At 48.8% G+C, this 13,193-nt stretch overlaps 1 protein-coding gene across 1 annotated transcript in view; it reads left to right on the plus strand.

The window, feature by feature from the left end:
• LOC126986650 (uncharacterized) overlaps positions 1-13,193 on the plus strand; it is a 113,388-nt gene that overhangs the window by 19,899 nt on the left and 80,296 nt on the right. The window contains exon 3 of the mRNA XM_050842925.1: positions 11,668-11,803. Coding sequence (XP_050698882.1) covers positions 11,668-11,803 — 136 coding nt within the window. The remainder of the gene's footprint in view (positions 1-11,667; positions 11,804-13,193) is intronic.

A 13,193-nucleotide genomic window follows, 5' to 3' on the forward strand; every position in this document is an offset into this window, starting at 1 on the left:
GAAAGCCTTGTCAAATATATGTGCTTGGGCGTGGAAATCTTTAAGAATATAACCCTTACTCCATATTATTAAACATATATTCGCCCAAGCTTACATAATTAACAAGGCTTTTGTAGGAGTTTGGGTCATTTTCTTGGATAGTTTTATAGCTCTTGTTGTGCTTTGATCCTTCTTTTGTACCTTGATCGTAAAAGAACACTCATTTGAATCCGATTTTATCTCCTTCTTGGCCTTTGGAAATACTTGATGTGAGAAGCGGAAGCGTCTGGGTGTACCGACCTGATTTGTCTTCTGGGACGTGTGTAGTGTCGAGGTGAGACGCGAGTTGGGGTTTGTGTTCCTTTGTGGCGGAGGAGGAAACGATGAGGTGACGCGGCGGGAGGGGAGGTCTTGTGGCAGGGCAGGTGGAGGTGCTGGTGAGGTAGAGTGCTTTGATATGTTGCCTGAACAGGTTACTACTACTACTACTACTACTACTACTACTACTAATAATAATAATAATAATAATAATAATAATAATAATAATAATAATAATAATCCAATTACAACCACTACTATTTCTACTACTACTACTTCTTTTACTACTATTACTATTACTACTACTACTTCTACTGCAACTATTACATCACTTAGAACAGGATAGTTTGACGTGTCACCTGTGTGTGTGTGTGTGTGTGTGTGTGTGTGTGTGTGTGTGTGTGTGTGTTTGTTTGTGTACGTGCTCCATATCTCTTTCTGATTAAAAACAAAAAATAATAATATAAGCGACACGCGCCATGAAACAACAACGTAATATACGCCGTAAAACCCAGTCACACGATAGTACACACGAGTAAAAAAAAAAAAAAAATACTCACCACAGGATAGAATGAAGAGAAATAAAACAAGTCAACACGGTTTGAAGCCAGAGCCGAGTCCACGCACCCGGACGCATTTCCTTCCCCGCCTCCCTATCTGTGGCACAGCGACCCACCCGCATCAGTGCCTTACTCTGCCCGGGCACTCACCAGCCGCGGCGCACCGATCAATGCGTTATTATGTGCGAGTGCGAGGCGTGAGGTGTCCCCTTCCCAGAACACCGGCGCGGGGAGATAACAGACACGTGATGCTGCATACGGAAGAGTAGTGATAGAGCCAGTCAGCACGATAAGGGAGAGTGGTAGAGAAGCACTGCGTGTGTGACAGGTTGTAGCAGTGAGCAGTCGACCTAGAGAGTGAGGTGTAGCGACCTGCGATCATTGTTAATACGAGTGAAAAGCCGATGAAACGAAAAGGAAGGGAGTGCAGTGGTGTGAAGAAAGACAGGAAGGGTGGGGTCAGTGGTATTAACAATGAGTGAAGTCTCTTGTGAGTTGCCTTATGTTATGTGTCTTCCGATCCATGTAAACACGAGTGAGATGACACAATGATAAATGAGGGAAGTTGCAGTGTTGTTAAGGAAGACCGGAAGACAGGAAGGGAGGGACCAGTGGTATTAATAATGAGTGAAGCGTTGTGTGTGTTGCTGTGATGGAAGTACTTGTCAATGCAGTGTTCTGAGATTGAAGAGATATTTAAGTGTAAAGGAAGGAAGGAAGACAGGAAGGGAGGGGTTACTGGTACTTACAATGAGTAAAGCGTTCTCTGTGTAGCGTTGTGGGTGCTGCCGTGATGGAAGTGCTTAACAGTGCCCCGTCCCCTGCCTTCTAAATCAGTGAGGAAAAAAAGATACAAGAGATGACGAAGGAAGGAACACATAAAGGAAAGATAGGCAGTGAGTGGTATTAGGAAGGAGTGAAACGTTCCCTGTGTTAGTGGGACGGAAGTGCTTGGAGGATTAATGCAGTATCCCATTCCTTCTAATTCATTGTGAGGAGATAATATGGAATAGTTAAAGAGGAAAGGAGGAAGAAACAGACTTACAGATGCAGAGTTGCCAGATTATCGTACAAAACGTTTTCTATTTACACATTTCCGACCCATGAACTATCTCCTGCACCCCAATAACGAGATTCATGTTTAAATATTGATGTTTTGAAATAGTTAAGTGTCAATAAACGGAAAATACGATGTGGTTGATACGATAATCAGGCATCGTTGGACAGAAGCGGTAACGAGCGAATCTGCGTGATAGTTTGACGGAAGTGCTTACCAATGCAATATCCCGTTCCGTGTGAATCAGCGAGAATAATATATGGATTAGATGAGGAAGGAAGAATCACAGAGAAGGAAGAAACACGGGGAGTAGCAATGAGTGTAGCGTTTTGCGTGTTACTGTGACGGAAGTTCTTACCAATGCAATTTCTCGTTCCGTGTAAATCAGTGATAAGATATAGAGATATGCAGGAAGGCAGGAAATAAGGAAGGAACATTGAATAACACAGGAAGGGAAGAAGCAGTAATATTAGCAAGGAATGAATGTTGTACTACTGTGGGGAAGCGCTTGTGAGATTCGTGTAGTGTAAACACATTATACAGAGAATAAGATATGAAGGAAGCGTGATAAAAGGAGAACAGGAAGGAAAGAGGAGAGTGAAGTGTTATGTGTGTTACTCTGATGGAAAGGCCTGTAAAATTAAAGTGAGTATATAGTATAGGATAATAGATATGGGGAGAGGAAGAAGCAATTTTAAAGGAAACATAAAAAAAATGGATAATAGCAGAAATTGAAGTGTTGTATGTTGATGCGATAGAAGTGCTTGTAAGATTCGTGTATAATATGACGAGATAATATTGAAGAAAAAATATGGAGAAAGGAAGAAAACAGCGTGATATGAACATAAACCGAAGCGTTGTGTGTGTTACTTTGATGAAGAGCTTGTAATATTAATGTATCCCGCCCCTTGGAAATTAGTGTAAGTAGACTATACAGAAGAATAGCTAAGGAGGAAGGAAGGAAGGAAGAAGTAGTGATAAAGGGCAGAGGAAGTGCTGTTACTTGAGTGTATTGTCCTGCGAGAGCTGTGATGAGTTCCTGTAATGTTTGGGAATAATTGTTTAGAAATGATATACTTATGCATAGTTATGACTCACAAGGTTTATGAACGGTTATGACTCGCAGGGTTTATGAACGGTTATGACTCGCAGGGTTTATGAACGGTTATGACTCGCAAGGTTTATGAACGGTTATGACTCGCAGGGTTTATGAACGGTTATGACTCGCAGGGTTTATGAACGGTTATGACTCGCAGGGTTTATGAACGGTTATGACTCACAAGGTTTATGAACGGTTATGACTCGCAGGGTTTATGAACGGTTATGACTCGCAGGGTTTATGAACGGTTATGACTCGCAGGGTTTATGAACGGTTATGACTCACAAGGTTTATGAACGGTTATGACTCGCAGGGTTTATGAACGGTTATGACTCACAAGGTTTATGAACGGTTATGACTCGCAGGGTTTATGAACGGTTATGACTCGCAAGGTTTATGAACGGTTATGACTCGCAAGGTTTATGAACGGTTATGACTCGCAAGGTTTATGAACGGTTATGACTCGCAAGGTTTATGAACGGTTATGTCTCGCAAGGTTTATGAACGGTTATGACTCGCAAGGTTTATGAACGGTTATGTCTCGCAAGGTTTATGAACGGTTATGACTCGCAAGGTTTATGAACGGTTATGACTCGCAAGGTTTATGAACGGTTATGACTCGCAAGGTTTATGAACGGTTATGACTCGCAAGGTTTATGAACGGTTATGACTCGCAAGGCTTATGAACGGTGTGGCCAGCGTTGCCAAATTGTCGTACTCTGAACATTGCATTTATCATTTATAGGCTCTAAGACTGCCGCAACCACACAAACAACGATAGAATATTAAAGTTAGCGTTAAAACTGTTATTTATTGATCCTTTTTGTGTATTTTCCTATTGTTATCGGTCAGAAACTACGACAATGCAATGGGATGAGTACGATAATTTGGCAACGCTGGGTGTGACAGAGAAGGGGGAGGAGAGGCGGAAAAGAAGGGAGGAAATGAAGGGTATCTCTGGCAGGTGGGTAGGCTGGCAGGCATGTAAAGAGGGAACAAACAAACTTATTATAGTGAGTACTACTCGATGAAAAAATATCTTGACTGTTTGTGTGAATTTTTGCTGTGGTGAAAATTATTGAGTTGTTTTGTGTGCGATTTTTTGCTCGCGATGAAATGCGATGATTGAACATTTATCGTGAATTTCCTTCGGTGATTACAGTAACAGAACATGTATGGATATATTTCTTTTCTTCTTCGAGAATAATCGGTGTTAGCCAGTGATGGAAAGACGAAACTTTCAATGATTTTAATAACTTGGCATTTAGTGTGAATTTTGCCTTTATTCCTCCTGTAAAGACGTAATAGCCAGTGCCGAAAAGATGAATCCCTCAGTGCTTAAAATAACGGAACATTTAATGTGAATTTGCTCTTTTCGCCATATGGCCGGTGCAGTTGCGGCGCCACGATTTTAGTAAAAAAAAATCACTATAGAGAATAACCAGTGTTGGTCAGTAATGAAAAGACGAGGCCCAAGATGAAGAGAATCAAGGACAAGTTATGGTCGCGGAAGACGCTGAGCAAAGACAACTCCGTCTGCCTCGCGGGCGTGGCGAAGGCTTCCCAGCTCCTGACCCGCACGGTGTCCCAGGAGGCCGCGGAGAGCCTTGGCCATCGCAGAGTCTCAGTGGAGGAGCCGTTGACGTCCTCCAAACTCACAGCATCTTCGTGTAGCCTGAACCTGGAGCGTCACAAATCGGCCTACGAGATGGGGGTGGCCGAGGAGGTGTGTCCGGCGGGCGTGGGGAGCTACCGACGCATGGAGAGCCGGGAGTGCATGGAGCTGGCGGCCTCCACGGGGAGCTTGAGGGCTGGAGGGTCTGACGGAGGCAAGAACAAAACTCCCGCCTCCAGCACGCCCCGCACCGCCTCACTCGACCCGGAGACCTTTGTCATGCACTTCCATAGAACGCAAAGTAGCCACTCGTATAAGATGAAGCGTCGGAAGTCCGCGGCGAGCAAGAAAGATCAGCCCGCCGCCAGACCCCCGCGTAGCAACTCCTTGGACACGGGGCACTTTGCCATTTACGTGGACAGCCTTCTGAGGGACGCGTCGGAGCCTCAGGAGAATGGACGCGCTCAGGGCCTTGGCCACACCAGCGACGACGACTCCGACAGAACGCCCACGGATGTAACGCCCACCGGCAGCTTCACGTCTCTCACGCCCACGGGCTCCAGGGAGGATATTCTGCTGGGGAAGAGAGTCTGGAAGCGGTTCAGCAGGCGGTGGTTGCGTCGCAGCACATACAGCCTCGCTGAAGGTGAATGGGTGAGGCGGCGGGGAGCTTGGGTCGGGGTGGCTGGGTGCGGAGGTGTGCTTCTGGTCCGGGGTGGCTGGGTGCCTAGGTATGCTTCTGGTCCGGGGTGGCTGGGTGCCTAGGTATGCTTCTGGTCCGGGGTGGCTGGGTGCTAAGGTGTGCTTCTGGTCCGGGGTGGCTGGGTGCTAAGGTGTGCTTCTGGTCCGGGGTGGCTGGGTGCTAAGGTGTGCTTCTGGTCCGGGGTGGCTGGGTGCTAAGGTGTGCTTCTGGTCCGGGGTGGCTGGGTGCCGAGGTGTGTTTGTGGTCCGGGGTGGCTGGGTGCTAAGGTGTGCTTCTGGTCCGGGGTGGCTGGGTGCTAAGGTGTGTTTCTGGTCCGGGGTGGCTGGGTGCTGAGGTGTGCTTCTGGTCCGGGGTGGCTGGGTGCTGAGGTGTGCTTCTGGTCCGGGGTGGCTGGGTGCGGAGGTGTGCTTCTGGTCCGGGGTGGCTGGGTGCTAAGGTGTGCTTCTGGTCCGGGGTGGCTGGGTGCTAAGGTGTGCTTCTGGTCCGGGGTGGCTGGGTGCTGAGGTGTGTTTGTGGTCCGGGGTGGCTAGGTGCCGAGGTGTGCTTCTGGTCCGGGGTGGCTGGGTGCTGAGGTGTGCTTCTGTTCCGGGGTGGCTGGGTGCCGAGGTGTGCTTCTGGTCCGGGGTGGCTGGGTGCGGAGGTGTGCTTCTGGTCCGGGGTGGCTGGGTGCTGAGGTGTGCTTCTGGTCCGGGGTGGCTGGGTGCGGAGGTGTGCTTCTGGTCCGGGGTGGCTGGGTGCTTAGGTATGCTTCTGGTCCGGGGTGGCTGGGTGCCTAGGTATGCTTCTGGTCCGGGGTGGTTGGGTGCTAAGGTGTGCTTCTGGTCCGGGGTGGCTGGGGGCTGAGGTGTGTTTGTGGTCCGGGGTGGCTAGGTGCCGAGGTGTGCTTCTGGTCCGGGGTGGCTGGGTGCTGAGGTGTGCTTCTGTTCCGGGGTGGCTGGGTGCCGAGGTGTGCTTCTGGTCCGGGGTGGCTGGGTGCTGAGGTGTGCTTCTGGTCCGGGGTGGCTGGGTGCCGAGGTGTGCTTCTGGTCCGGGGTGGCTGGGTGCTGAGGTGTGCTTCTGGTCCGGGGTGGCTGGGTGCTGAGGTGTGCTTCTGGTCCGGGGTGGCTGGGTGCTGAGAGTGCTTCTGGTCCGGGGTGGCTGGGTGCTGAGGTGTGCTTCTGGTCCGGGGTGGCTGGGTGCTGAGAGTGCTTCTGGTCCGGGGTGGCTGGGTGCGGAGGTGTGCTTCTGGTCCGGGGTGGCTGGGTGCTGAGAGTTCTTCTGGTCCGGGGTGGCTGGGTGCAGAGGTGTGCTTCTGGTCCGGGGTGGCTGGGTTCTAAGGTGTGCTTCTGGTCCGGGGTGGCTGGGTGCGGAGGTGTGCTTCTGGTCCGGGGTGGCTGGGTGCTGAGAGTGCTTCTGGTCCGGGGTGGCTGGGTGCTGAGGTGTGCTTCTGGTCCGGGGTGGCTGGGTGCTGAGGTGTGCTTCTGGTCCGGGGTGGCTGGGTGCTGAGGTGTGCTTCTGGTCCGGGGTGGCTGGGTGCTGAGGTGTGCTTCTGGTCCGGGGTGGCTGGGTGCTGAGGTGCTTCTGGTCCAGGGTGGCTGGGTGCCGAGGTGTGCTTCTGGTCCGGGGTGGCTGGGTGCCGAGGTGTGCTTCTGGTCCGGGGTGGCTGGGTGCTGAGGTGTGCTTCTGGTCCGGGGTGGCTGGGTGCTGAGGTGTGCTTCTGGTCCGGGGTGGCTGGGTGCTGAGGTGTGCTTCTGGTCCGGGGTGGCTGGGTGCTGAGGTGTGCTTCTGGTCCGGGGTGGCTGGGTGCTGAGGTGTGCTTCTGGTCAGGGTGGCTGGGTGCTGAGGTGTGCTTCTGGTCCGGGGTGGCTGGGTGCCGGGTGTGTGGGGCGGGGTGGCTGGGTGCCGGGTGTGTGGGGCGGGGTGGCTGGGTGCCGGGTGTGTGGGGCGGGGTGGCTGGGTGCCGGGTGTGTGGGGCGGGGTGGCTGGGTGCCGGGTGTGTGGGGTGGGGGTCGTGAGATGGGTGCAGGGGAGGCGTCTAGTCACGTGTCACATTTGCTGTCTTTGATCACAAGTGTAAAGAAACTCCACGTGGGTAAGTCTCTCAAGTTTCTTCACATACGTATAGATCTTTTTAGTTTACCCATCGCCACTGCTTTCCTTTCTCTTATATCCATCTTTCCTTGTTATAATCCGACTCGCGGCTCCTGCACCGCCCCCGAGTGTCTGGCGCTCGCACTCCACTCCCTCTCCACCTCCACCCGTGTATGTTGAGCTTCGTCTCAGGCTGTAATATATCCTGATTTTTCTGTGTGTGTATATTCATGTGTGTTCCTGTCACTGTCGAAATGCGTGCTGCTCTTTTCACGAGGAAGTGTATTACGGTTCCTGTTTTACTGTGTGTCACCGTCACGTGTGAATGTGAGTTGTGTTGAATGATATTTAACTTGTTACCTGTGTGCGCTGTGTCTGGCCTGTCATGTATGGCCCTGTGTTTATGTTGTAAGATTATGCCTCGGTGTGTGGCTATAAAGTAGCCGTAATTGTCTACAGCACCTCTGTATATTTGTGAAAAGCAAGGAGAGCGTGTGGGGTCCGATAACGTGTGAAGGAAGCGTCTTGCTACACAGCTCGTGAATCAGCGCTCAAAGGTGTCGGGGCCGCGTCGGGCGTCGGGCGGGAGCAGGGAGTACACTCCGCCAGCGTGTGGAGGCGTGCAGCGTGCAGGCCCGGGCCTCTAGGCGTGTGGGGGGCAGCGTGAGGCATCCCCCTGCTCTGCCTGGCCCAGGTTGGCCCCTCGTCTGGGACGCGGCCCACCAGGCTCGTCAAGTGGCACGCGAGGATTTATTTAAGCCACCCCACTAAGGCTCGCTTTCTCTGTGCGGCGGCGGCTCCCTCGCGACCGGGGAAGCTAAAATGTAGTGAGCTCGTCGCTGTGGCTCTTATTCGAGAGTAACTTACAAAGATGTATGCTGATAAATATCTGTAAGAGGACAAAGGTCCCAGTGACTAACGAATCTCGGCCGCCTTAGTCGCCTCCTGCACGGCCAAAGTAATCTCCGGCTGTCATCGAAACTAAGTAAACTAAATAACAAATGTCATCCAATTTGACTGGTAAGGGGGCTTCATGCCCTCGCGGCCCCTCTCTTGTTAAAGAAAAAAAAAAAAAAAAGACTCGCAGACGCCGACTGTAGTGAGTTTAAGTCTACGGGAAAATATCGCAAAAACGAAGAATTTCCGACTGATAATGTTATGAAGATGAACAGTGCGATGGACTCGTCAGGAGGAACAGTGTCCGGCTCAGGGGCGCGGCGCGTGCCGAGGGAGGAACACTTGTGCTTCTGTCCCGTGATTCCAGACACAGCAAAATCACTGTGGAGGAAGATATCAAGTGTCGTGAAAATATTACAGGAAAACTTGTGTTGGTCATCATCATTTATAGCCCATTAGAGCCATTCGTTCTGCGTTAACCACCATCACCGCCACCACCACCACCGTCACCACCACCACCACCACCTCACTGCAGCCACTCGCTTTGTATTGAACATCATCACAACCATTATCATCACCAAAACCCCATTGTACTCACCAGCTCTATACTATTCATCATCATCATCATCACCACCATTGTCAATGTTTAAGTCCTGTATTTACTCTGACAATGATAACAGCAGAAACTAAATGAATCAGGCAATCGATAAGCAACTGTGTCAATAAGAAACACGAACGTTATTGAAGGGAGAGCACACACACACACACACACACACACACACACACACACACACACACACACACACACACACACACACACACGTAGCTGCTATGCCTCACGCGGTACAAACTATTGCCGAACAGATTAGAACAGGTGTCTCAGGCAGCCAAGCAGGTGTGTTCTCATTAGTTTAGGCGGCGGCGTGGACTGGAGGTAAATATAATGGTTGTGTTGGGGAGGCGGAGGCGTCACTGGCAGGGCCGGGAGTGAATGTAACAGTAAAGGCTATAAGGAAAGGAGATGAAATATAGATAGATGGATAGGTAGATTAATTGATTGATTGATTGACTGATTGATTGATTGATAGAACAAATATAACACTAAAAGATATAGGAAAGGAGATGAAATAATAAAAATAGATAGATAGCTTTATTGAAAGATAGATAGATAACGATAGAAAGATGGATAACGATGATAGATAATAGATGGATGGATGGATAGATAGGTAGATAGATAGACAGATAGATGGATGGATAGATGGATAGATAGATAGATAGAGAGAGAGAGAGAGAGAGAGAGAGAGAGAGAGAGAGAGAGAGAGAGAGAGAGAGAGAGAGAGAGAGAGAGAGATTGAGGGTAAAGGTTTGAATATTGAAAACAAGCACACATCGCCTTTAGTGCGTTTGTGTACTTGAGAGAGAGAGAGAGAGAGAGAGAGAGAGAGAGAGAGAGAGAGAGATTTAGGGTAGCCCAGAATAACACACTCGCCTCTCTCTCTCTCTCTCTCTGCATTTTGTCACATCGAGAAAAACAAGCACATTAGGAAAGGATTTGTACGAGGCATTAAGGGAGGGAGAGAGGGGGGAGAGGAAGGAAGAATGGGAGGGAGGGAGGGAGAGAGGGGGGAGAGGAAGGAAGAATGGGAGGGAGGGAGGGAGAGAGGGGGGAGAGGAAGGAAGAATGGGAGGGAGGGAGGGAGAGAGGGATAATTGAGTGAGTGAGTGAGTTTGTAATTGAGTAAATGACTAAGTGAATAAGTTGATTGATTGTATAAGTAATTTAGTGAGTAATGAATGGACTAGAGAGTGAGCTCGTGGGGGTAGTGGTAATAGTAGTAGTAGTAGTAATAGTAGTAGTAGTAGTAGTAGTAGTAGTAGTAGTAGTAGTAGTAGTATCAGTGTTAATGGAAGTTTCCATAGTAGAAGTAGTAGTAGTAGTAATAGTAGTAGTAGTAATGGTAGTAGTAGTAGTAGTAATATCAGTGTTAATAGAAGTTTCCATAGTAGTAGTAGTAGTAGTAGTAGTTGTTGTTGTAGTAGCAGCATCCGTCTGTTTGTTTTGATACGAATTTTACGAAGCCTATCTTGGAGCGATGTTTTGTTTTGCGCCAGAACTCGCTTTCGGCCGCTCTCCTGTTTGTGTCCTTGCGGGAGTTGCGAGGAAAGGGAGGAAGGAAGGCGGGCGATATTTTTGCTGCTACAGTATTCGGTTATTTAGTTTCTGGTGGTTATGTTTCTCTCTATTCTTTTTGTGTGTCTGTGTACCTGTCTTTATCTCTGTCTATTCATCTCTCTTTTTCTATCTGTCTGTGCTTTAATATTTCTGGTTGTATGTTTTTCTCTTATCTTTTGTGTCTGTCTGTCTGTCTGTATTTCTTCCTCTGTCTACATTCGCCTTCTTCCATGTCTTCCTCCTCTGTTCTCCTTCCTCAAACTTTACTATTGTCCAATACACACGCTTCCCTTTTCTTGTACTTCTCCCTCGCCCATAAATAAACACTCTTTCCTCTCTCTCCTCTTCCCCAGGCATGGCTTCCCTGTCTTCTCATCTTCTCCAGTGTCCCTTTTCCTCTCCTTCCTCAAACTTTACTATTGTCCAATACACACACTTCCCTTTTCTTGTACCTCTCCCTCGCTCACAAACACTCATTCCTCTCTCTCTCCTCTTCCCCAAGTTTGGCATCTCTGTCTAGTCATCTTCCCCAGTGTCCCTTTTCCTCTTCTTCCTCAAACTTTACTATGCTCCAATACACACATTCCCTTCCTTGTACTTCTCCCTCGCCCATAAATAAACACTCATTCCTCTCTCTCCTCTTCCTCACGTTTGGCTTCACCGTCGTCATTTTCACTATCCTTTCTTCTCTCCTTCCTCAAACTTTCTTATACTTCAATGTACTTCCCTTTCCTTGTCATTCTCCCTCGCCTATAATCACTCATTCCTATCTCTCTTGTTCCCCACGTTTGGCTCGGCCCAGTCCAGTCCTGTTCACTATCCTCCTTTCGTTCATCCTCTTCTGTCCTTCCTCGAACTGAACTGTCTTAAGGGACTATTACACTGGGCAAATTTTCCGTGGATCTTCAGTCATACCACGATTTCCGCTGGCGTGGTTTTCATATTTCTGTGGTTTTCTGACGTGTCCACGATCTTCCAAAGCAACGATAGATTTTAGCGAAGGACGACGGTATTACTCACCATCATCATCATCAGCAATAACAAGAAACAAATGAGAACCACGCTAGCGGAAATCGTGGTTTGACTGAAGATTCACGGAAAATTTGCCCAGTGTAATAACCCCTTAACTCCCTCCACTCCATCTTCCCTTCCTTGTTCTCCTCCCTCGCCTATTAACACTCCCTCCTCTTCCCCAGGTTTGGCTTCCCAGTCCGCCGCCTCCGCCGCCATCTCGCTGCCGCATATCAACCAGCTGTCAGACTATGAGGAGGACCAAGGCACGGACGACCCCCACACCGAGACTAGCCAGGGACACGACCCACCCAAGCAGAGGTGAGGGTGTGAGACAGCTGAGAGCGTGAGAGTGGCTGTGAGGAAGGAAATAAACGATGGAACGACTAGGAGTGTGTGAATGAGTGAGTGGCTGGGGTAGAGAGTAAATGAGTGAGTGAGAGAGTGAGTTAGTGAGTGATTATAGGAGAGAGTAAATTAGTTAGTGTGTGAAAGTAACTATGAGAAAGAAAGAGAAAATTACTGAGTTCGTGAGTGTGAGAGAGTGAATGAGTGAGTATAAGAGAGACTGAGATGAGAGAGTGAATGAGTGACTTAGAATGTGAGTGACAAAGAAAAAGTGGAAGAGTGAGTGACTGGGAGTGTGAACGAGAGAGTGCAGTGTGATACAGGAGGGAAGGGAAAGGGAATATAGGGGAAGAGTGAATGAGTGAGTGAAAGTAAATGAGTTAAGTGATTGAGTGTGAAAGAGTGAAGGGTGATAGGGAAGGGAAAGGGAGAGCAGGACAGGAGTGAGTGAGTGAGAGAGTGGGCGGGTGAGTGATGAAGTAACTTAGTAAACGAGTGACGTAGGAGGAAAGGAAGGGTGAGGGGAAATTAAAGGTGAGTGAGTGAGTGAGTGATTGACAGCATGAGCGTGTGAGTGAGAGTGGGCGAGAGAGTGACGAAAGAAATGAGTGTGAGAAATGAGAGAAGAAAAGAAAGGATGAATGAAAGGAAAGGAAAAGAAAAAAAACTCCTAAACCAAAATGAGTGGAAGGAAGAAAAGGCAGAGGGAGGGAAGGAAAGGTAAAGAAAGGTGAGGAAAGGAGGAAGGGGCAATAACCTCTCGAAATTATATTGATGAGAGGAAGAAGGGAAGGGAGGAAAGAGGGGAAGGAAAGGGGAGAGAAGGATTGGAGGAGAGGGAGGAGAGGGACAATGACCTCCCCAAATTCCATTGAAGGTAGGGGAGGAAGGATGAGGGGAGGAAAAGGAAGGGAGGAAAGGCGAAGTGAAAAATGGAAGAAGAAGCGAGGGGGAAGAGGGGAGGAGAGAGGAGGGAAAGAGGGGAGGATAAACAACCCTTTGAAAGAGAAAATAAAAGAAGAAGGAAGGGGGAGGAATGATGGAGAGGGGAAGAAACTAAAAATATAGAGAGAAAGGAGAGATAAATAAAATGGAGGGAATCATGGAGATAAGAGGGATAAGACTGGAGAAAGAAAGAAGTAACAAAATAAAATAAGGATTAGGAAAATATACAATAGAAAATACAACACGATTAGTCATTATAATTTCATGTGTGTGTGTGTGTGTGTGTGTGTGTGTGTGTGTGTGTGTGTGTGTGTGTGTGTGTGTGTGTCTCTCTCTCTCTCTCTCTCTCTCTCTCTCTCTCTCTCTCTCTCTCTCTCTCTCTCTCTCTCTCTCTCTCTCTCTCTCTCTCTCTCAACCT

The sequence above is a fragment of the Eriocheir sinensis genome, chromosome 62, assembly GCF_024679095.1.
Source record: "Eriocheir sinensis breed Jianghai 21 chromosome 62, ASM2467909v1, whole genome shotgun sequence".
Taxonomy (NCBI): Eukaryota; Metazoa; Arthropoda; class Malacostraca; order Decapoda; family Varunidae; genus Eriocheir; species Eriocheir sinensis.